General features: G+C 30.0%; 10 protein-coding genes across 10 annotated transcripts; 7 read left to right on the top strand and 3 right to left on the bottom strand.

The window, feature by feature from the left end:
• Nucleotides 1–9: 9 nt before the first annotated feature.
• On the top strand, nt 10–2,549 carry T551_03041 (uncharacterized protein; the record flags this gene model as incomplete). The annotated part of the gene is made up of 8 exons (XM_018375304.1): nt 10–461; nt 652–848; nt 897–1,479; nt 1,530–1,667; nt 1,709–1,862; nt 1,908–2,022; nt 2,074–2,312; nt 2,358–2,549. 8 exons carry the CDS (start codon nt 10–12, stop codon nt 2,547–2,549), a joined length of 2,070 nt encoding a protein of 689 aa, XP_018228512.1.
• Nucleotides 2,550–2,809: 260 nt separating this feature from the next.
• On the top strand, nt 2,810–4,372 carry T551_03040 (mRNA-binding protein NPL3; the record flags this gene model as incomplete). Its single annotated transcript, XM_018375303.1, has 8 exons — nt 2,810–2,864; nt 2,909–2,994; nt 3,047–3,083; nt 3,166–3,280; nt 3,325–3,397; nt 3,702–3,768; nt 3,798–3,946; nt 3,977–4,372. 8 exons carry the CDS (start codon nt 2,810–2,812, stop codon nt 4,370–4,372), a joined length of 978 nt encoding a protein of 325 aa, XP_018228511.1.
• A 419-nt stretch (nt 4,373–4,791) lies between these two features.
• T551_03039 (uncharacterized protein) lies at nt 4,792–8,427 on the top strand. The gene is made up of 8 exons (XM_018375302.1): nt 4,792–4,827; nt 4,874–5,917; nt 5,967–6,118; nt 6,167–6,197; nt 6,242–6,462; nt 6,512–7,764; nt 7,810–7,923; nt 7,971–8,427. Exons 2-8 carry the CDS (start codon nt 4,907–4,909, stop codon nt 8,369–8,371), a joined length of 3,183 nt encoding a protein of 1,060 aa, XP_018228510.1. The 5' UTR covers nt 4,792–4,827; nt 4,874–4,906; the 3' UTR covers nt 8,372–8,427.
• A 247-nt stretch (nt 8,428–8,674) lies between these two features.
• On the bottom strand, nt 8,675–9,218 carry T551_03038 (uncharacterized protein; the record flags this gene model as incomplete). Its single annotated transcript, XM_018375301.1, has 4 exons — nt 8,675–8,696; nt 8,740–8,752; nt 8,800–8,932; nt 8,976–9,218. The coding sequence occupies 4 exons, from the start codon at nt 9,216–9,218 to the stop codon at nt 8,675–8,677; spliced, it is 411 nt and encodes a 136-aa protein (XP_018228509.1).
• Nucleotides 9,219–9,756: 538 nt separating this feature from the next.
• Nucleotides 9,757–12,010, top strand: T551_03037 (uncharacterized protein; the record flags this gene model as incomplete). The annotated part of the gene is made up of 8 exons (XM_018375300.1): nt 9,757–9,859; nt 9,912–10,243; nt 10,283–10,354; nt 10,398–10,649; nt 10,694–10,789; nt 10,834–10,909; nt 10,956–11,608; nt 11,651–12,010. The coding sequence occupies 8 exons, from the start codon at nt 9,757–9,759 to the stop codon at nt 12,008–12,010; spliced, it is 1,944 nt and encodes a 647-aa protein (XP_018228508.1).
• Nucleotides 12,011–12,659: 649 nt separating this feature from the next.
• T551_03036 (transcription factor TFIIIC subunit TFC6) lies at nt 12,660–14,809 on the bottom strand (the record flags this gene model as incomplete). Its single annotated transcript, XM_018375299.1, has 11 exons — nt 12,660–12,749; nt 12,792–12,851; nt 12,891–12,974; nt 13,021–13,262; nt 13,309–13,479; nt 13,524–13,559; nt 13,609–13,710; nt 13,751–14,062; nt 14,121–14,314; nt 14,366–14,627; nt 14,671–14,809. 11 exons carry the CDS (start codon nt 14,807–14,809, stop codon nt 12,660–12,662), a joined length of 1,692 nt encoding a protein of 563 aa, XP_018228507.1.
• A 195-nt stretch (nt 14,810–15,004) lies between these two features.
• Nucleotides 15,005–16,364, top strand: T551_03035 (uncharacterized protein; the record flags this gene model as incomplete). Its single annotated transcript, XM_018375298.1, has 6 exons — nt 15,005–15,280; nt 15,330–15,450; nt 15,495–15,617; nt 15,664–16,090; nt 16,136–16,226; nt 16,272–16,364. The coding sequence occupies 6 exons, from the start codon at nt 15,005–15,007 to the stop codon at nt 16,362–16,364; spliced, it is 1,131 nt and encodes a 376-aa protein (XP_018228506.1).
• Nucleotides 16,365–17,648: 1,284 nt separating this feature from the next.
• On the top strand, nt 17,649–18,339 carry T551_03034 (ribosomal protein L24; the record flags this gene model as incomplete). The annotated part of the gene is made up of 5 exons (XM_018375297.1): nt 17,649–17,664; nt 17,844–17,875; nt 17,922–18,002; nt 18,045–18,097; nt 18,144–18,339. 5 exons carry the CDS (start codon nt 17,649–17,651, stop codon nt 18,337–18,339), a joined length of 378 nt encoding a protein of 125 aa, XP_018228505.1.
• A 563-nt stretch (nt 18,340–18,902) lies between these two features.
• T551_03033 (inositol polyphosphate kinase KCS1) lies at nt 18,903–21,508 on the bottom strand (the record flags this gene model as incomplete). The annotated part of the gene is made up of 5 exons (XM_018375296.1): nt 18,903–19,041; nt 19,088–20,679; nt 20,727–20,793; nt 20,833–21,138; nt 21,420–21,508. The coding sequence occupies 5 exons, from the start codon at nt 21,506–21,508 to the stop codon at nt 18,903–18,905; spliced, it is 2,193 nt and encodes a 730-aa protein (XP_018228504.1).
• A 57-nt stretch (nt 21,509–21,565) lies between these two features.
• T551_03032 (uncharacterized protein) lies at nt 21,566–22,320 on the top strand (the record flags this gene model as incomplete). The annotated part of the gene is made up of 4 exons (XM_018375295.1): nt 21,566–21,790; nt 21,835–21,899; nt 21,947–22,100; nt 22,228–22,320. 4 exons carry the CDS (start codon nt 21,566–21,568, stop codon nt 22,318–22,320), a joined length of 537 nt encoding a protein of 178 aa, XP_018228503.1.
• Between the last annotated feature and the right edge of the window lie 136 nt (nt 22,321–22,456).

Raw genomic sequence — 22,456 nt, 5'->3', positions numbered from 1 at the left:
TTTTGTGTAATGGTAGATGCATCCGATGATGATGGGTTATCCGAGGGAGAAATCAGAGAAACTACACCTGAACAAGAGAATTCTGTGTTTTTAGCTGATAGTGTTTCGAGCCGACAAGAAAGATTAGTTTTTTCCCATTCAGAGAACCATAAGTATCCGCGCAAATCTTCAATTGCATACAATAGAGATTCAACGTCTATAGCACATGGAAATAACAAAGGATCGAGACACCGTTATTCAGATGATGAAGACTATAAAAGGAGGCATGACGGGGAGGGTAAGCATGTCTCTAGGCGTCATGCAAAAAGGTCTCGGAGAAACAAAGTAGAAATAGAGAGGGATCATCAAAAACGGAGTAAAGACGGTGATTTGAGAGAAAGGAGGTCTAGGGACAGCCATGGAAGCAAGAAAAAAGACAAGATTGAGCCTGTACGAGAAATGGAGCAAACGGTATTGCTTATGTAAGTTTTGTTTTGTGTTATTTGATTTTTAGTTCAATTGTTGTTTAAGTTTTAGTTTTAATTGGTGTTGGGTTTTTGAAAAATTTGAGTTTCATGTCTTTTTTGTTTTTTTTTTTTTTTTTCTAAGCTTTAATTAACGTTTTGTTGAGTTTTTTACTATATGTTTTTTAATTTTATACTTACGTATTAGATCTGAACAGGAGCCAATTGAAGAGTTACATGTGTCTCCTGTTGATGAAGAAGCTTTGATTGAACAAAGAAGAAAAAATCGGGAAGCTATTCTTGCTAAATATAGAGGTCAACATACCCCCTCTCTAAGTTCTCAAACAAAAGTAGATATATCTATTGTAGTATCTCCTGAAACGAATGGACAGCTCTTTAGTGCATGTTTGTCTTTGTTTTTCAGTGTTTCTTTTTTCATTAATGTTATAATAGGTTCTCCTCAACAACTAGTCACAGATACTTCTGATTTTCAATTGATTAAAGAAACATCTATGATTAGTACCCTGCAAGATGGACAAACGGCTGCTGATTATGATCCAATGATTGATGGAAAATTGGATGAAGAACGTCAGCAATGTAAAAATAATGATGATGTTAATGCAGCAACATATAATGAAGTGAAACAAATAGAAAATAATACACTAACTCTCTATGAGGACAGATATGACAAGGTGAAAATTAATGAAGCAAATGTTAATGATGAATTAGATATGTTTGCTGATGATGACATGTTTGCTGATCCTAAACAAACGGATCAACAAATACAAAAATCAAAAAATGTAAATGAAACACAAGAATCTATAATTTTTACAGCACGTAAACTTGATGCTGAATTATTAGATAATTGGGATGATCCAGAAGGTTATTATCATGTTATAATAGGTGAACTTTTAGATGGTAGATATGCAGTAAGATCCAATCTTGGAAAAGGAATGTTTTCTGGTGTTGTAAAAGCTGAAGATTCAAAAACAAAAAAGATGGTTGCTATAAAGTTGATACGTAACAATGAGACAATGTAAGTATCATATATTGTATTTCATCCACTATCATTAATACTTAATTAAGGCGTAAAGCTGGAATGAGAGAGATAAATTTTTTAAAAAAATTAATGGAAGCGGACCCAGATGATCGAAAGCATATTATACGTTTAGAAAGGCATTTTGAACACAAAGGCCATTTATGTCTTGTCTTTGAAACCCTGAGGTATAAAGTTTATATAAGTAATATAATTTTAATAATAATAGTCTTAATTTGCGTGAAATTCTTAAGAAATTTGGAAATGATGTGGGGATAAATTTAAAAGCTGTTAGAGCTTATGCTCAACAAATATTTTTAGGACTTTCGTTATTAAAAAAATGCAATATTCTTCATACTGATCTTAAACCTGATAATATTCTTGTAAGTCTTGAATTTTGAGTCATTTGTTATTAATAATTGATTTAGGTAAACGAGACTAGAAATTATTTAAAAATATGTGATCTTGGGTCTGCAACTCTTAATTCCGATATTAATATTACTCCATACCTTGTGAGTCGGTTTTATCGTGCACCAGAAATTAGTATGTTTCTTTTTTTTTAATTTGATTGTTTTTCTAATTCATAAATTACAGTTTTAGGTCTATCGCTTGACTATGCGTTAGATATATGGTCAATAGGATGTACGTTGTATGAATTATATACAGGAAAAATACTTTTTCCTGGTAGAACAAATAATCATATGCTCAGATTAATGATGGAATGTCGAGGAAAATTTAATCATAAAATTATAAGAAGGGGGCAATTTAGTAGTATACATTTTGATGAGCATTTTAATTTTATTAGTATAGAAAAAGATAAGGTCACAGGAAATGTAAGTATTCTTGTTTAAATTTTGCCTTTTCTTTAAAAAGGATAGGATGTTGCAAAAGTCACCAATATAACAAAGCCTGTCCGTGATTTAAGGTCTCGTTTATCAAATCATTTATCAAATGAAGATCCTAAGTTGATGAAAAATTTTATTGATCTTTTAGAACGATGTTTGGATTTGGATCCTGAAAGAAGATTGTCTGCTCATGACGCATTAAAACATCCTTTCATTCGTGGATAGAATCCACATAGTTTTATTTTTCTGTCATTTATCTATATGTCTTATTTCATATGTCTTCATTTCTTATCTAATAAAACATATCTTTCTTGAAAAAATACTTTCTTTTGCATATCTTTTATATCCTTTATTTTCTATATATTTTGTATATTTCTCTCTTTTCTCTTATGCTTTTTTTCTAATATAAAGACTTATTTTGCGTAATCGACGTTGCATCTACAAAAATTTAATTTTCATTTTTATCAGAAAGAAAACTATCAAAAATGTCACGGCCGGTTTCAGAAACTCGAGTTTACTTAGGCAATCTTCCAAGGAATAGTAAGGACCTTTTTTTCGCTTTTTTTTTCAGCTGAAAATGATAGTTGAACGTCGAGATATTGAAAAATTTTTCTATGGCTACGGAGAGATTGCAGAAATCAAATTAATGTCAGGATTTGCATTTGTTGAAGTGATTACCATGGATATTTTTCATATATAATCTAATAAGTTTTTACTTTTAGTTCAAAGATGCGCGTGATGCGAAAGATGCTGTTCAAGGTATATTTTTGAACATATTGTGCAAAATAACAGGCTGATTCTTTGAAGACCTCGGTAGAATAATTGGGGATTGTATTCTAAGGGTCTGAGGTGTCCATAGATGGGAAAAAGATGCTAGGAGATCGTATTAATATTGAATTTGCGCGTGGAGGAAGAGATCGTCGAGATGACTTTCGTAATCGTGATCCGGATGTTCGGTATTTTCCTTTAGTGTGCTTTGGGATTGTGTATAATTTGGAAGAAGCTATCCCCGGCCAAGGAGAACAGGATATCGTGTAATTGTTGAGAATCTTTCTCAAAATGTCAGCTGGCAGGTTAGCCAATTTTGTCTTTTGTATTTTTGTCGGATACCGTTTGGTTCCAATGTGTTTCTGGTTCGATCCGCTTAGGATTAGGTGTCTTCTCCTGGTGCTAATATATATGGCTCCGAGGGGTTCTTGGACATTGATTCATTTTAAATGTGAAACTGGGATTTAAGAGCATCGAACTTTTATGGCTTTGCTTTTTGGGACTAAGTAAGCTATAAGCCTGAATTATCCGAGAATGGCTCTTTATTTTTCTTCCCATTTGTTTCTGGGTGTATTCAATTGACGCATATGCTTATACTCTTTTCAATAGGATTTAAAGGATTTTATGCGGACCGCAGGAGAGGTTACCTATGCCGATTGTAGTCGTGATGGCAGTGGTAAAGGGTGGGGTTTATTGATATTAAAGCTGTTAATACTGAAATCAGCAGAATTGTTGAATTTGAAACCGAAGAGGACGTTAAAGCAGCTGTTCGAAAGCTAGATGGCGTTGATTTCAAAGGTTCAGAAGTAATTCTTCATGAAGACTTGGTATTAATGACAAAAATGGCAAAAAAGGTTTTCACCGTATATTAATCTTTGATTTAGGATTCATCTCGTCCTCGGTCTCGCTCTCCTCGCCGCAATCGGTCCTTACCTCGTTACCAGAATTATGATAAAGGCTATAATAGGTATGACCGGCATTCTCCACGCTATCGGAGAGACGATAGGGATGTTTATTACCGTCGAGATGAGTATCCTAGTCGTCGAGGATTTAGAGACGGCAGATATTCTAGAGGTGTTTCACCATATAACCGCTCGCCACCTCGTGACCGTTCTCGAGATAGGTCTCCTGAACGTTCTCGAGAACGCTCTCAAACAAGGTCTCCTGTAAGGTCTCCGGTAAGGTCTCCTAGGGATTTTTCCCCTAGAGATGGTTCAGCCCGGAGTCCTATTGATCATCCAATAAGGGCATGCGTTTCTTTTACTCTTTCTGCTCTCTAGTGCTCTAATATTTTTCTAGGATCAAGAATATTAAATATTTAATGCAAAGACTATCTACTTCTGCTATTTATCTATTTTTTTGACTAATATATATTTTTTTCAGTTATAAACTGCTTTTTATAACTTTCTAGCTTATATTTGTTCATTTTATTTTTAAAAAATCTCCAAATATATATTTTTTCCTTTGCTCCAATCTATCACCTATTTACCACATATATATATAAATCTGCTATTATACAACGTTTGCTTCTCATTATTCTCTGTTTGATTCATAGTTTTTGTTTTCTGTTTCCTCTATCCTTCATTTCCTTTTTTTCTCTTTCTCCTCTCCCTCTTGTCTCTAAAAAAGGGCACAAATTTGTACGGACGAAGACGGCAACAAGCGTACTGAGTGTCAACCTGTGTAATTGCCATCAGCAGATAAAAGGCCATAAAAGAAGGCAAAACAGGTTGAGGTAAAGGGTATATGAGGGTTTATCAGAGTTCTAATGATAATTTTAGTCGATAGTGTTTTTGAAGCGTAAAAAACGGCTCATGGAACGGCTGGAACAGTTTTCAGGAAAACCAGGAGTTCAGGATGCTGTTTTGTGTGGAAAAGGAGTACAATCACTGAATACTATATCAGTAAATGGCTGTGAAAGGATTTCTGAGCCGATGATTGCGAAAGAAGCATGTGAAACGGGTCTTGGAGCGTCCCAGAATATGTCTTTGGTAGAGGGGGTAGGATCACGGACTAAAAAGAAGAAAAAGAAACGTACAAAGCATAAACTTCCTGAAAACAGTGGATCTGGAGTTGTTCATTTGGAGACGTGTTATGGAAGAAGTGATTTTTCTCTTTCAGAGTGTAAACAGGCATGTGAAAACCGGTTTTTGAATGAGCCGGAATATGACCCGGCCTCACCGAATCTCTCGTTTCCTATTCATAGAGAGCTGCCATTAACAGCGTCTTTTTCATCTTCTAATAATATTTTGGGCCCTATGGAAAAAAAAGCATCGAGTCGTAAAAAAAAGAAGAAAAAGAAGGCGGTTATTGGGGATTCATATCATTCTTCAGTAGCATCTGACGGAATAGTTCAACCTCCTCCACAATATCGTGTAACTTCTAGAAAGCAAAAGGATCAAATATGGAATATTAGTACACATGAAGAACGGGAAAGGATTAAGGAGTTTTGGCTGCAACTTGGAGAAGAAGAGCGTCGGGGGCTTGTAAAAATTGAAAAAGAAGCAGTATTGAAGAAAATGAAAGAGCAACAAAAGCATTCGTGCTCCTGTTCTGTTTGTGACAGGAAACGTATTGCAATCGAAGAAGAGCTTGAGGTACTTTACGATGCATATTATGAAGAATTGGAACAGTATGCAAACCAGCAGCAAAGGTTTAGTTCTTTATCTTTATTACGCAAAAATTCTTTGGCTGGGCGTCCAGAGGATTTAGAAGATAGCGAAGGCATGCTCGATAGTGATGGAGAGTATGATGAAAGTATTTTATCTGAGAGTGTTGATCCGAGATTTGATTTTTTTAATTTTGGGAATAATCTAACTGTTAAGGTAAAATGTGTATTATTAATTTTATTTACAATTTTTAATAAAGGAGCAGGGAGGAATTCTTACTGTTGCAGACGATTTACTTAAAAATGATGGAAAAAAATTTATAGAAATGATGGAACAACTTGCAGAAAGACGGATTCAGAAAGAAGAAGGGACCGTAATGGAAATCGAAACAACTGAATTTGACTCGGATGATGAAGAGTGAGATTATTTTAGTTTAATTTTTTGCCAGTTATTGATTCTTTTTAGTTATGATGAAGAAAGCGAAGATGATGAAATGGTATGTATTTTTTATTATTTTTATTTATGGTGTTAATGTTTTAGAATACTTTGGATGAAGAACAACGGATAGAAGAGGGACGTCGAATGTTTCAAATATTTGCTGCTAGAATGTTTGAACAGAGAGTATTGATTGCTTACCGAGAAAAAGTTGCAGAGGAAAGACAACAACGGTTGTTAGAAGAGTTAGAAGAAGAGAGCCGTCTTAAAGAAGAGCGCGAATTAAAGAAGGCTAAAGAAAAAGAACGTAAAAAAGATAAAAAGAAGTATATAATTTCGTTGTAAAATCAATTTTGGAAGATTAAATGTTTTTAGGTTACAAAAACAACTCAAAGATCAAGAAAAAGCCAGAAAAGAAGCTGAACGTCTTGCGGAGAAAAATGCTTTACGTATTGAAGAAGAAAAACGATTAGAAGAAGCTAAAAAGAAAAAAGAGGAATTAAGGTTGAAAAGAGAAGCGGAAAAAAAGGCATTAGAAGAAGAAAAGCGGCGTCAACTTCAAGATAAAGAAAAAGAACATGAGAGAGAAAAAAAGAGAAAAGAAATAGATAAAGAGCGGCAGAAAAAAGAATCAAATATAAAAAAAGAAAAAGAAGTTAAAGAGAATGAGAATAAAACACAAAATCCTAAAGAAAAGAACGAACATGAACAAATTACATTAGAAAATATATCGAATAATGCTATTTCTGTAAATCAATCTCCGAAAATTGAGAATCGGGACTCTTTTTATAGCATAACGGAGCCGATAAAAGAAACAAGGTCACCTGTTTCTAGTTCATTAAATTCATCGTCTATTCTTTCATTAAAAACAGAACATGAATCAGACAATTCATTATCATCATCATCTGTTATATTTTCTCAATCTCAATCTTCACTTGGTCTACAAAATACTTCTCAAAAATCACCACATATGTCATCTAATTCAAGTTCTACTTTACAGCATCCTCCTGGCTTTGATATTACTCTTGGTCAAAATCTTTCATCTACCCATTCTACATATCAATCATTAACATCTCATCCAATTATTAATAACGTTCCTGGCGGGATTTTTGCTTCAGCATCTGTGTCACCGAATCAACAATACGATTACTCTTTATCTCCATTAAAGTTATTTAAAGCAACTTCTAATAATTATAAAAACGAAACGTCATCTCTTTCAGCGAGTTTAAATAATTATCATTCACTACCTATTACATCGACTACAACATTTCCTCGTCCATTTCATCATATAGAAGATAAAGATCATAATAGTATAACAGGGGTCCTTGAAACACGGAATAAAGTTTTAGATGATAATACAACACGTGTTGTGTCTAATACTACTGCAAAGCCAATAAAAAGGCCATCTCCTATTCAACGCCCAAGTGGCACTGTATCTTGTAAAGATGAGTCACGGAAAACACCTACAATCAGCGAATTGAGTGAAGTTATGGGAAGCAAAGCACTTTTAGATGATAATGATAATGATTCGATTATATCAAATCATATAAATGATGTTTCTGGTGGATTACCAACCCGTTCTAAACCTATTTTCAGGAGGAATTCCCCATTTTTAGAATCAATAAATTGTAAGTTTTTTTATAAATAAAATATAATTTTTTAATTTTTTTTAGTAAATCGTCATATTTCAGGCTCTCAAGAATCACGGCATCGCAATATTTCAGATCAATTATGGCTATCTGGGTTATCGAATTCTCGATTTCCTGATGTGTGGCCTCCAAATACCAGTATGTTTTAATACAATATAATTTTTTATTTTTATTAAATATAATAGATTGGAATAATAAGTATTATATTAATCAAAATTTATTGCGGCAACGGTGTAAACTGATTTGTTTGCGTCTCGATGAACAATATGGTCCTAAAACTCGGCTGTTTTTAGTTGATCAGGTTTTAAATTTATATAATGATTTGTTTTCCGATACACCTGTACAAACAAAGCAAATATTGGATGCATGTGCAATATCTGGAAATTCTCAAAATGGGGGTGGTTTTTTCACGTGTAAAATAGAAGGACAGCATGTTATGATAAGATATGATGACATTCTAGATCAGACACCGTGCAAATCTGGATTTTCTAGCTTTTCTACAATGGTACTTCCTTCCTCTAATTCTCCTTCAGCTGGTCCTCAATCTCGATGGCCAATAAATTCATCTGTAACTGGTGCATTTTAAACGAGCATGTATTAAAGATAATTTAGCAATTTTTTATTGCTTTTTGAAATCATCGATGCTAGAAAACTGTAGTTAATAAAATCTGGGTATTTTATAGCATCTCTATACATTTGTTTTATTCTATAATCCTTTATCATTTTAAATCTTAAATATCTTTATTTTATTACTCTTTATAATTTTATAAAAACAAGATAAAATACAATATGTATATGATTTTTTTTAGAAAAAGGGATTAGATTCCTATTACTGTAGAGCCAGTTTGATAAAATATTACAATATTTTGATTTATTTTTCAATATCATTTTAACCACGATCATAACATTCTCTATATTTTCATTAATTTTATCGATGTTTCAAAAAAAACTTACGCGCAATAATTTACTTAATATTCATCAGAAATAAATAATTTACATATTTTAAATACATACCTGTCACTCTACATTTATCTTCTACTCTATTAATGTATTCTGACCCACAAGGAATACCTGGGTCTTCTCCACATTTTTTAACTATACCTCCTGCTCTATCTTTTATTTCCTTTCCAGTTATAGTTACATATGGCTAAATCTTTCTCAGAAACCTTTTTTTTCTGTATTTTTTATACTTTATCTTCACATGTAAAAATAATTGTACACCCCGAACCATACCCGAAACCTGACTCCGTTCGACTTGTATATCCTGAATATTGTTTGCTGTCCTCATATTTTTCAATTGCTTGCCAGCAATTGCCTAGCATAGATAGCCCACACATTATACTACCATAACAATTGCTTTTTGCCTCTTCATTCTGTTTAAAAAATCCAAGACATGTTGGCAGAATATATATTGCTATAAATATCCATTTCATTTTTAAATTCTTTTACAGTTTAGGGTACTTGTTTTTTGTAAATATACGATATATCTTTGTTTAAAGTATCTGTTTTCTTTCATTGTTAAAGCATAAACATGTTTGTTTATATATTCTCCTTGCATGAATTTGATACCGATGCATGGATGAAATGAAAAGGGAAGAAAAAAAGCAAGAATAAGCCAATGAAAGGTACGGAAAGTGGATAAAACATGCTTTAAACGGGATTCTTCTTAACTCCTGTGTTTTTTAATCTCTCACTTTAGCCGTTTCCAACCAACAATAAGATCTCTGCACCGATCAAAAAATTCTAAAAAAAAAGTATTTTTTCCTGCAAAAAACATCCATATCTATTCATTACAATGTATAGAACTGATACATCTTCTATTTATTATATAATTCTGCACTTGTTTCATTTTCTACACTTCTGCTCACGTGCACTCGCTAGCTCATTCTCTTTCGTCGCCATGACAACCTATCCCAACACCTATTGGTCCTTACGGATTGCCATGCCAATGTCTCAGAACGTCTAGTTGCCATGGTAATTCATATCGCACTTAGCAGCACGTCCAACTCTGCCATCATCACCTTTCACCAACTTTTAAATAATCAGAATATGAATAATGAAACGCAAGAAATAAGTATAATATATAAGAAAGAGTTTCTAATTCCTTTATAGATTAAGTTCATCAGAGGACGATGTATTTTATACACTGAATAATTCTCTTTGTAAAGAAATTGATCCAGAAAGTTCATTTTTATGTGAGACATCGTCAACAAAAACGAGTTCTTTGACATGCAAACACACAAATATATCATTTGGAAGTGCTGAGTGTTCTTTAACGGATTGTACGGACAATGAGAGTGTTTTATCACCGGTAAATAGCAGTATTTTACGCGATAAAACGTGTTTGTTAATTGAGACGGATATGCTTTCAAATGAGGCTTGTAAGCGCAGGGAGGTGGCATTGGAGATTCTGGATACAGAAAGGACATATTTGGATGGATTACGTCTTATTATGAATGTATTGTTCTATTTTTTTCTCATTTTCTAATTACTAAAGCATTTTTTTAACCCTATTCTTGATTCTCTGTCAACGTCAAGGCCTATTCTTTCGAAAACACGGATTTCTGATGTATGGTAAGTTTATATTTTGTTCCTATATAATTATTTTTAAGATTTTTTCCAATTTTATTGATATCTTTAATTTTAATACTGAATTGCTTAAAATGTTGGAAGAGCGGCTAGATCCTTTTAATACAGGCACACTTTGTAATTGGGATCCGAAAAAGGATTGTTTAGGTGATATTTTTCTTCAAATGGGACCATCTTTGAAAATATATTCTATTTATTGTTTAAATTTTTCTTCTGCACTTAGTACAATAGAACATGAATTTAAAGAGAATCCTATATTTAATATGTTTATAAAGGTAAACATTATTTCTATATATATAGTTCTCAAATTTATGATTAGAAACCGGAATTGAAAAAAGTATGTAATGGTTTAAATTTGCAAAGCTACCTCCTTTCTATTGTGCAAAGAGTACCTCGTTATAAGTTATTGCTTCATGTAATTTTTTAAAAGACAAAAATATTTTATTGACCTAACTTTAGGAGTTATTGCGTTATACAAATAAAGATCATCAAGATCACCAGGGATTATCCAAAGCATTTTGTATTATAGAAGAAGGTGGTTTTTATACTTCAATGTGTTTTTTATTATTAATGAATTATAGTTGCTGTATTAATGAATGAAACTATTAAACAGTATGAGAATTGGATGGTAATGTCGAAAATACAGAGATCTCTTTTCAATTTAGATGAACCTTTATTATCCATTCCAACTCGATATTTTATAAAACAAGGTTTTGTATATAAATTTTGTCGTAGAACTCATCAAAAAAGAATGCTTTTTCTATTTAATGATTGCTTAATTTATGCAACTCCAGTAACTTTTTTGAACATTTCTGAAAAAATATTTTATTATTTTAATTTTAGAGTGCCTTTGGACACATTACATATTGATGATGAATTTTACGCAAATAAAGGAATTAATAATGCTTGGAGAATTTTAAATTCCAAAAAAAGTCTGAATATTTGTTGTGATTCTCCAAAAGAAAAGGAAGATTGGATGAAAATTATTAAAAATGCTAAAAATGAATATCTCATTGCAAAAAACACTTTCCAAATTATTTCTTGTAAGAATGTTCGAGATCCAAGTAAATTGTCTCAAAAATATTTACTAATAAACAATTATTCTATTCCAACATGGGTACGGGATTCTTCTACACAGAAATGTATGTTGTGTTTTGGAGCATTCAATTGGATTAAAAGGAAGCATCATTGCCGCTTTTGTGGTAAAGTTGTTTGTCATGGGTGTAGCACAAATGTAAAAAAGCATGTTTTATTTTATTTTATTAAATTTGTTTAGAATTTTCTTATTTCGAAGGATACTTTACCATTAGAAAAGAAAAGTGTTTCATATTTTTATTCATTACTTTTGCGAATGCCTTTTATTTCTTTAGATAAAGCTAAGATGGATTCAAATTCTTCCAAATATAGGATTCTCCGTGCATGTGATTTATGTTATTTTTCTAAAGCTTCAGAAATAGATAGTCAAGAAATTCTTAATAAATCTCAATCTAATCTTAATGTGTCAGAATCTATTACATCTCAGAAAGAATCTCTTTTTGATAGAAACCTTCCGACAATAAATAAAACATCATTGCCAATAATTAGGAGTATTAGAATAAAAGCACATGGTGAAATAATAAAGTTCTTGGATTATTAATGGGTTATGTTGAAGTATACATCTAGATTATGAATTACTGAATTATTTTAACTGCATAAGTTATATATATTTTTATTAATATTGAATAGAACATGAAATGGATTTATTTTTAAATATTTGATTTAAATTTAATAGTTATTATTAAGCTACTTTATAGTTCTAGAATAAACTTTAATGTTAGGGTTATATTTTTGGATAGCATTTATTTTTTTTTATTTTTAAAATATTTTATGAACTTAATTACAAATGTTGTTTTTTATCATAATATATATTAATAGAATTGTATATTTAAATAGCAAATTTTATATGCAAAAATTACAAATAATGTTTAATATTTCCTTTTTTGTTTAATTTATGTTTTTTTATAATATGATAATTATATAATGATTTAAGGTGTCCTAAATTTCATTCTAATATTTACATGAATATTTAAAAAAACTGGAATTTAATAAACTATTAGGTTACACATTACTTAATTAATAAAATATGTATATTTATTTTAATTATAAAATATACTAATAACTAAGATGGTTTGAATTCTAGCAAGTATTATTATATTAGTGCACAAATATTAAAAAATATAAGAAATATTTATTACTTTTTAATTTATAATATTTAAAAATTTCTGAAATGCTTTTAGTATCAAAACTCAAAATGAAAGATCTTCAACTCTAAGAATTCCTGATGCAGAACCGCTTGCTAACCAACCACCATACTTTTCAGTTGGGTTCCATGATACCTTATCACAATTAATCTATGCAAATATAAATTATATACTTACAACTGTAATTCCAATCTCTGGAGGAAATATTACAGGACTAGATTTAACTTTTTGATATTTCTAAATATTATTAAAAAAAACAGTATATGAAATAATTACCTCTGGTTTAAAATTTTCAACTAAAAGATAACTCATATCTTCATAATTAATACTTAATTGATATATTTTACGAATAGAAAGAGGCTATTTTATAAATTAATAAATTTATCTTTGATTTAAACTCTCTTACCTGACGTAATTTTGAAAATGTTTTTTTAATGAAATTAACTATTGTAGTTGTTCCATCTGCTCCAACGACCGCTATAAATGGATGTACTGGACTTATTGCTGCTGCCCAAACTGTTCCATCAAGAGAAATTATATGATTAGAAGATTGTAAAGTATCAAAAAAAGTAAAACGTAAACCACATATATTGTCACTAAGAATAATGCATGAAAGTTTATCCCACCATTGAACAATAAAATTCATAGCTAATAAATTATTAAGAATATTTCTTGAAAAAAACAAAAACAAAACCTCTTTGTCTCTGTATAAATGCCATATCACCTAAAGGATCCCTAATATCAGTTATTTTTACAGTACAATCATATGCTGAACTAATTAATAAATCCGGATAGGAAGGTGAACATGATATAATATTTCTTATATATGCACTATGACAAAAGAATGATGTAATTGGAATATTTGCTACAAAATATTAAATAAAATTTTCTTAAAAATACAATACTCACGATTTTTTTTTTCAAGATCAAAAATACATATTTGACCTAAAAGTAATTATAAATACATTTAAAAGTCATTGTTTATTGAACTAACCATTAGAAGCGCCTACAGCAATCCTATTTGGAGATATCCAACATAGACATGTACATTTAGTATTGTAAATTTTTAGAGATAATTTAACTTTTTCAAGTTTCACTAAAAAAGTTAACAAAATAATAAATATATATTTATTTACTATATAGAGTTTTATCAATTTTATTTGGAAGAGGAATTGAAAATATTCTTGCACAGCCATCACTAAATATAGATGCCAAAAAACCGAGTTTTCCGTCTATTTTTGATATTAAAGGACACCATTTAAGATCCCAAACAGAACCAAAAAAATGAAAAATGAATATTTCTAGTAGAGGTTGATTGGTTAATTTATCATTAGGTCCAGGAATAAATGACCAGATTTGAATAACAGAATTTTTAGGTTTTGATGTAGACAAAAGTATTGAATGTGTCTCATAGTCAGGATGCCCTGAGATTGCTAAATATTGTTTTCCTAAATATTGGTATTAATAATTTGTTTTCTTAGAATCTTCTATTTCAAAATTTAATACCTTTTAAACATCCAGGACACCAATCTAATCCCCATATAGGAAAACCTGTATGAATAATATATCCCGTTTTCAATGGATATGTTTTGCTTAAAGAATAAAAGGAAAATGGCTCAAAATTATGCAATTTTGAGGGCTCATGTGCACCTATATATACTTTTAAAGACGGAATTGCTTTTAAAAAAATATCCAATTCTCTAAACCAATAATTCAGTCGACTATAAATGCTTTATCTCTAAAAAACATACGAGAGATCCACATCATATACTTCCTCTTCTAAATAACTTAATGGCCACTCACTTTTTTCATTCACTTCATCAATAGTTTCAAATAATGCTTTATTAACACCATTTATATCGGCCCATTTTTCAATAAAGAGAGAATTCTGCATGCTTTCATGCCTAGAATATCTAGTTGATGTCTTTTTTGTTTCTTCTTTATCTTGAGCCTCTGATTCATGTTTTTCATCATTTTTTTCTTTATTTTGAGAAGAGTGTCTTGTAATTCTTGCTTAAATTCGTTCAGTTTCAAAAAAATGAAATAATTTTCCTACTAGAGTTATTTTTATTTTGCTTTGTTGCACTTCTAACAGATCTTTTCTTTTGAGGAGAAATTTCATATTCTTCATCTGAAAAAACGTTATGTTCATCAAAATCACTTGAAATATCACTGCTTTTTTGAGATTTATTCATTTTTTTTTCGTTTTTCTACTTGTTTAGATCATTAAATCATACTTATTCTTTCTAAAGTATATTTAATTGAATTTTTTTTTAAATAGCTTATTTTTTAGAGGTTATCGACTAATATTTAACTTCATATTTTTTAAGAAAAATAATAAAAAAGTGTTTTAGAGAAAAAAAACTTTTATAAACGCTTGTAAAACATTTATGGAAGTGTCTTCTCAGTCAGTTATTGATAAAAATGAGTTTTTTTACGATAATGAAAGCTTAAATAATAAGCAAAATAAATCTATTCAAATTCCAAACACTGAAAAAGCATTATCAACACCTAGAAGATGCTGGATATGTTTTGACGATATTTTTGAAAATTCAAATAGTTCTGATCCATGGAGGAGTCCATGTAAATGTAGCTTAATCGCACATGAGAAGTGTTTATTGAACTGGATAGCTGAAAATCAGAAAGCAGAATTCTCAGATAAACTAGTACATTATTTTTTGTATTCTAAACACAGAAATGTTCTGATTTGGGAAGGTATTATGTCCTCAGTGTAAATATCCTTTCCGATTTCATGATTCTTCAACATTTATATTTTGGTTTATGTCAAGAGTTGATAAAGTTTTACAGAAATCAGTTCCAGTATTTATTCTTTGTGGTAATGTTGAAAAATATTGATTTTATTTTTTTAAATATATGTAGGGCTTGGAAGCTCTGCATTAATTTCTGCTGCATTTTATGGAGTCCATACTGTTTACACTATTTGTGGTGACATAGATGCACAAAAAATTATGGAATTCGAAAGTAATTCTGAACATTTTTGGAGTATGTTTGTGTAATAATATTTAATCGAATTCTAAACCTATTTAAGGACTTGCATTGGGACTTCCATCAATTCCTTTTATATTGATATTTAGCCAGTTTAATCAATTTGATACAATTATTCCAATTATTCCTCTTATTTTTTTCGGAGAGCAAGCATTAGATATTTCGCAGCCTTTGTCTCCTACTTTTACTCTATGTGTTTTACCGTGGGTTCGAATTGTTTATAATGCCATCCATAGACATTTTATACTTCCAATACATAGAAGACTTGGACAAGAACTGCTACATCGGGATGAGTTATCAGATAATGTTCCTTCAAATACTCAATCGATAAGACAAACGAATACGAGAACTCAAGAAAATCCGGGAACTCAAGATACAAGAGGAAGAATGATAATGGTTGAGGACTTTGATTTTGGAAGAGTGTTAGTAGGAGCACTTATGTTTCCAAAGATTAGTAGTATAATAGGAAGGTATTAAATACTATTTTATATAAAATATTTTTCATTATTTTTTAGTTGTATCATTAGAATTCCTAGAATAAAAAAATGGATCCCTAGTAAATTTCATTGTAGTATTATTGGTGGGTGTTTATTTATTGTTTTAAAAGTAATATCAATTGATTATATTTTAAATATTTCTAACTTATATTAGGATGCAATTAGTCTTTTTTATAAATATCAAAAAGTTAAACAAAGGCGCTCAAGAAGAATATTAAATTATGGCGAAAAGGATTCGGATATTTAAGACTATTTATTTTATGTTGTTAAATAAATTTAGACATCTATGAATAAATTATAGTTTAATATGACTAAAAAAGTAACTTTAATATTTAAAATTTATATCATTTGGTTTCAAAATATGTTTAATTATTATTTTGTAATAAGAAATCATTTAATATTATAATGTTTATACAATATAAATAAGTATGATCCATATCTTCTTAAAATAATTAAGTTATGAATTTAAAAAATATGAATACTAATTTAACAAAATTTAAATTTTAATATTGGTGTACAATAAATTCTATATCTCATTAAATATTATTTCTTTTTAATTAAAAGAATATAATTTATAAAATTATTTGTTTTTAATTAAAAGAATATAATTTATAAAATTATTTGTTTTAAATGATATTTAACATTAATATTATTTTATTAACTCTGTAATTTTGTTTAAAAAAATAATTTAAATATTTTAAGAATTTAAAATATTTTCTGTAAGTAAATTTTAAATCATTTTTTACAAACAATTTAATATTCATAATATATATTCACAATTTACAAAATCATATGTTTTTTTAAAGTTTTAAAATTTAAAAAGTTATATTTAAATAAAAAAATCCGTAATATATTACTAATTTTCAATCTTATTATTTTATGGTCACTTAAAATTTTAATATATTTTATTAATTAAATTAAATATTAAACAGAAAAACCAACATTTCATAGATCAATTTACATCGGAAAATGAATAGTATTTAATCATATCAAATGATTTAATAGATTAAAATACTTTTAATAAACATATATAATTCATAGGAAACCAACATGTTAATATTTTTAAAGTTTTACTAATTTATGTAAATATACATAATTTGCAAACAAATAAAAATTATATTTTTTTATCTAATTTTAATTTCAAGCATTTTACTCTTTATATTTAAATTTTATTTTAAAGTAATTGATCCATCAAATCAAAAAATATTTTATAAATATAAAAACATCTGTACATTCAATTCATAAGTAAAAAACCTTTATTTTTTTCAAAACAACCAGTTTTATTCATTTATTAAAACATTCAATTATTCATATTTATTGTTTTTAAGAATTCTTTTTTAAAATAACTAAAATACTAAATATACACACAAAATACAAAAATATTTTATATTTATCTTCAAAAAATAATACAATTCTTATATTTTATAAAAATTTACCTATTTTAAAACCTTAATTATTTTTAGGGTTTATCCTCGTAGATTTCAGTGACGCCGTGAAAAAGTTAACCACATCTTTTTATTAACTTGATATTATGAAGTTTTCATCCAGTAAGAGCGCTCTTTTTTAATAGAAACATATGGAAATCTTTTCTTAATGAAATTATTATCATTCTACAAAAAAAATGATTTTTTTCTAATTTAAAACTAAGATTTTATGATAATATTATTAATAGATTTTTTCATATGTTTGTCTTTGTTAAAGCAAAATACTAATGAATAATTCTTAGACGTTACATCATCTAGAAGAAAACAGAGGAAGGCATGCGTTTCTTTGTGCTTGAATGACTTAATTTGACAAAACTTAGGCATATTTTTGTGCACCTTCTTCTAAACGTAGAATTATTATGACGTCTCAGCTTTCAAAAGAACTAAGGCAAAAACATGGCGTAAGGAAGTTTATATGGTATTTTAAGCATTAATATTTGAAGGTCCGGTCACTACCTATTCGAATTAGTGACGAAGTTTTTGTCACTCGTGGAAGGTATATCCATTCTGAATATTTCTTTATTTTAGTCTTATATTTCTAGCTACAAAGGAAGAGAAGGGAAAGTAACACAAGTCTATAGGAAGAAATATGTTATACATATTGAACGGGTTACTAGAGATAAGGCTAATGGTGCAACTGTACCAGTTGGCATTGATGCAAGTAAAGTAGTTATTACAAAATTAAAAATGGATAAAGATCGGGAAAAAATAATTCTGAGGAAAGGAGGAAATAAATAACTAATTTTTGAAAATTAATTCACTTATATATTTTGTATTACAATATTGTGTGCATTTTTGTTTGCAGCCCATTTATGATTCTTGCGGAATTATCTCGATCTTGAATAATCTCTATGTTTTTGGTCGTAAACTTTTCGCAAATATAAATTTAGTATTGTTTTATTTACTATTGGGCTTCAGCAGAAGTTCTATTTTGAATGGCTTAAAATACCGCTTTTGAATAGAACCTTTGATTGAAACCTACATTTATAGAGTAAAATAAAAATTTATTATTAATACTAAAGTTTAAAAGTAAATTAAAGTTATACACGTTTTAGTTAAACTGTAAAATTCTGTGAAATCCTAGCAAATTCTAGAATAAACCAATTAACTTTTAAAAACAAATATCCATTTAAAATTATATGCAGATGATATTTAGATATGAACTGATATGAACTGCAGGTTTAACATTTAGAATGAATCAAATATAATATTAATATATAACAACATAAAATAAAAATTCATGCACTATAAAAATAAACATATTAAATAATTTAGCAGAATAAAGTTTTGATATATAATTATTATATTGATACATCACTTTCATCAGTAATGCTTTTTCTTTTTTCTAAATCCTTTTCTGTATGTTCTATATTCCAATGAGAAAATTCATTTTTATAAGATTGTTGAATAAAATATTTATTTGGTGCCTCTTCCCAAATTCTAAAAAATAATTAATTATATAAATAATAAAAATGATTTAATTTACTTTTGTAAATATGTTCGTAATGTTCGCAAACCTCTTATATAACCGTAATCACATGAATTTGGATGTTTTGGTGGATATTTTGTATCATCTGAAAAATTATTTTCTTGTATTATACAATTAGCAAAATCAATTATTTTAATATCGATGTCAAAACTAGACTCTTTTTTTACATTTGCAAAATATTCTTCATCACTTTCATAATATCCGCCATCATATAAAAGCAATAAACTACTAGCATAAAAACGATAACCTTTAAGTGTCCGAATTATTTTTTCTAATTGTACAAGTTTGTTCAATATAATTGGAATTTTATCATAAAAAACACCACCACCTTCTTCTTCTGTTCGCCCATCATGTAAAAATCTTGTTAAAGTTGCTTGAAAATCTACTTCTGCTTTAAGATTACGACCATGATATTTATCTTGAAACAAATATGCATTTGTTTTCCTATTCCAAACTTGCATTCCACAAATTCTTACACCTAACTCACGAGATGTAGTCATTGCACACTTTTTAGTTTGAGAAGCACGTTTTTTTTCACTTGCATCTACACCATATTGACGAGTACCCATTTTCAAATCCAAAACACATGGACGCTTCATACCTGATGCAAGATCTTCTATTAAAATAAATCTTTCAACTCTAGTAGAATCTTCTTGAAGATTGTCTACAGAATCCCCCGACATAGACGTAATTGAGATGGTTTGTTGACTTTGTAATTCTTTCAACCGTTTAGCACGCTCTAATTCGAAACAGCGTTGTGACCAATTAATTCCTGCTTCCATATATGAAGATATATTTTCACGACTTTCATGAGATGAATTTGCGCTTTTTAAAGGATCGTTCTTAGGTAAAGATTCATTGAGATCATCCATAGAAAAAATATCGTTACTAGGGGAATAGTGAGGAGACATTTTCTGGTCATTTTCCTTTTTGTCTTCATCGTTATTTAATGTTAAAATCTTTCCAGACCGAAGTCTATGATCAAATGTATAATCTTCGAAATCTTCAGACTTTTTATTATCATGTACGTTTTCAGCAGAGTGTCGTCGTTTTGATATATACGAATGTCTATGAGGAAATCCTAAAGATGGAATGTTTGTACGATCAAACGCATTTATAGCTAACGGATCTGATTGATTTCTTCCTTGAGGATATTCACTATTTCTACGCAAAAGCTGGGTCCTTTGACGAATAATACGATGTTTAGTCATACTCTTTGTTCGAGGCTCTCCCAAAATTTGTTCTTCAAGGTCTTGATGAATTGTCGTTGTTCCCCATGAAGGAAACTGCATTTGACATCCTTCTTTACCTTCAACATAGGCTACAATAGGGTATACAGGTGAAAATGCATGACGATTTTTTTCATAAGATGCCTTAGGTAATGACACTGCATCTCCTTTATCAGATTGCGGATGTTCTAAATCTTTTGTAGAATGTATTTGAAACGCATTTTTATCAAGAGAAACCATATGCATGTTGTCTTTATACGTTACATTCAATACGCCCATATATTTCGGCATAAACTCAAGCAGATCACGGTGCAAATGCTCAACCGCCTCGTAAAACTCGTTTTCACGCTTTGCCAACGGCTATATACTACTTAAAACAAATTTGCAAAAGAAAAAATAACAAAAACCTTGCACACAGTCCTTTTAGAGAATCTAAATAGCGTATGATGACCCCCAACTTGATGTTTATATGGCCTAATCCTCTTAGCAATAAAAAAATTACAGACAACATACTTAAGCTCAAAACATGGTGCACACGTAGTACGACAGGTATCATCCCAATCAGAGCCATCTGTATAATCTAAATCATCACTTGTACTCACTATATCATCTCCACATGATGTTGCTATAGTCAATAATGCATCATCCGGTATTCTGCTTGATCCCCCATCCAAAGCTGTATCCTCACGGATAAACATATCAGAAGAAATATTCACTTGTTTTTCATCATATTTATCCTCTTTTTTACTCAAAAATGCTACTATTTTATCATTATCTTCCTTTTTTTCTTGATCCATCTTGTATTTTACAGAAACACAACTAATGTCTCAAATTTAGCCTTTAAAACTGCTTCAAAATGGCCACTAGCAAACCTTCTTATGAATATTCATTCATTAACAGTTTGTATATATATTATCCCCTTTTTCCACCTGTTTTAACTGCTACAAACACCTTTTCTTCTCGTGAATATAGACATTTCGATCTTCTCCAGAGATCGTTGTTGTGGCAACTCTCCAGAGTCACGTGACCACATATAATGTGGACCCACAAACAGACAGAAAAACATATTTACCTATGTGAATATATAGTTCAAAGAAAACAGTTTATATGAAATACTATGTATTAAAGCACATTCTATTTCCAGCATCTCTACTGTTACCCTAGCAACACATTGCGAGCATGTTTCCATGGCATTACCATAGCAACCACTTCAGATTTTAGCTCTGAGTGCAGACAGCCACGTTGAATGGAACCAACAGCACAGACAAGCACGCACAAAGAGAAGCAAACAGGCGATTGTCTCGAGTATAAAGAGAATAAAGACGAAATAAAGATAAAAAATGAAGAAACAGATATAGATCCAAGTAAATATGAGGAGGAAATTGAGGAAGAAGGAGAGGAAAAGTATAAAAAACAAAAAGATCGTACATTGAAAGAATTTTTAAATATGATGGATGATTACGCACCAATAGTGGGTTTTTCTTAGAAAAAAAAGGATATCTAAGGCAAAAATAGATTCCAGATGCAGTGACAGACTATTATTTGAGCATGGCGGGGTTTGAGTGCGATGATATTAGGATGTGGGTGATGAAAAATTTGCAAGACAAAAACTGATGCAGGAGACTAGAAGGCGCCTTCTTGCACTTGCAGCACAGAAGTTCATTGCAGATATTGCACAGGATGCCTATCAGTACTCATGTATTCGTTCATCGTCGATGATGAGTGCAGTTCTCTCCAACCAGACGGGGTTTGTTGGAGCAACCCGGGGCCGCTATGGAAAGGTAAAAAAGAGTCTAAAAGAGTGCAAAGCATCAATGTATACACCCACAATGCAGCCAAAAATGCAGGCAGCGCCTGCAAGCACCACCAACGCTCTGCACTAAGGTTTTCTTCAACTGACAGCTCTAGGACAAGGGAAAAACAATCCTAACGATGGAAGACTTGAGTGCTGCACTCTATGAATACGGAATCAACATGAAACGGCCTGACTTTTACAGATAACTACTTTTGCCTAGCTCTATCATTTGTGTTCCCTGTACCAATTCATGCCAAGTAACAGCTTCGTATTACTTTAATTTGTTTCTCGTTTATGGATATCTGTATAAATACAAAAATCCATTCTTAACATCATATCTAT

Source organism: Pneumocystis jirovecii, assembly GCF_001477535.1.
Source record: "Pneumocystis jirovecii RU7 chromosome Unknown supercont1.14, whole genome shotgun sequence".
Lineage (NCBI taxonomy): Eukaryota > Fungi > Ascomycota > Pneumocystomycetes > Pneumocystales > Pneumocystaceae > Pneumocystis > Pneumocystis jirovecii.
The sequence above is the reverse complement of the archived record's forward strand: the minus strand, read 5'-3'. Positions and strand labels throughout refer to the sequence as shown.

Coding starts and splice junctions, on each gene's coding strand:
- T551_03039 (XM_018375302.1), top strand. CDS start 4,907: ATGGAACGGCTGGAACAGTTTTCAGGAAAACCAGGAGTTCAGGATGCT. Junction 6,463..6,511: donor CGTAAAAAAGATAAAAAGAA/GTATATAATTTC, acceptor AAATGTTTTTAG/GTTACAAAAACAACTCAAAG. Junction 7,924..7,970: donor TGTGTGGCCTCCAAATACCA/GTATGTTTTAAT, acceptor TAAATATAATAG/ATTGGAATAATAAGTATTAT.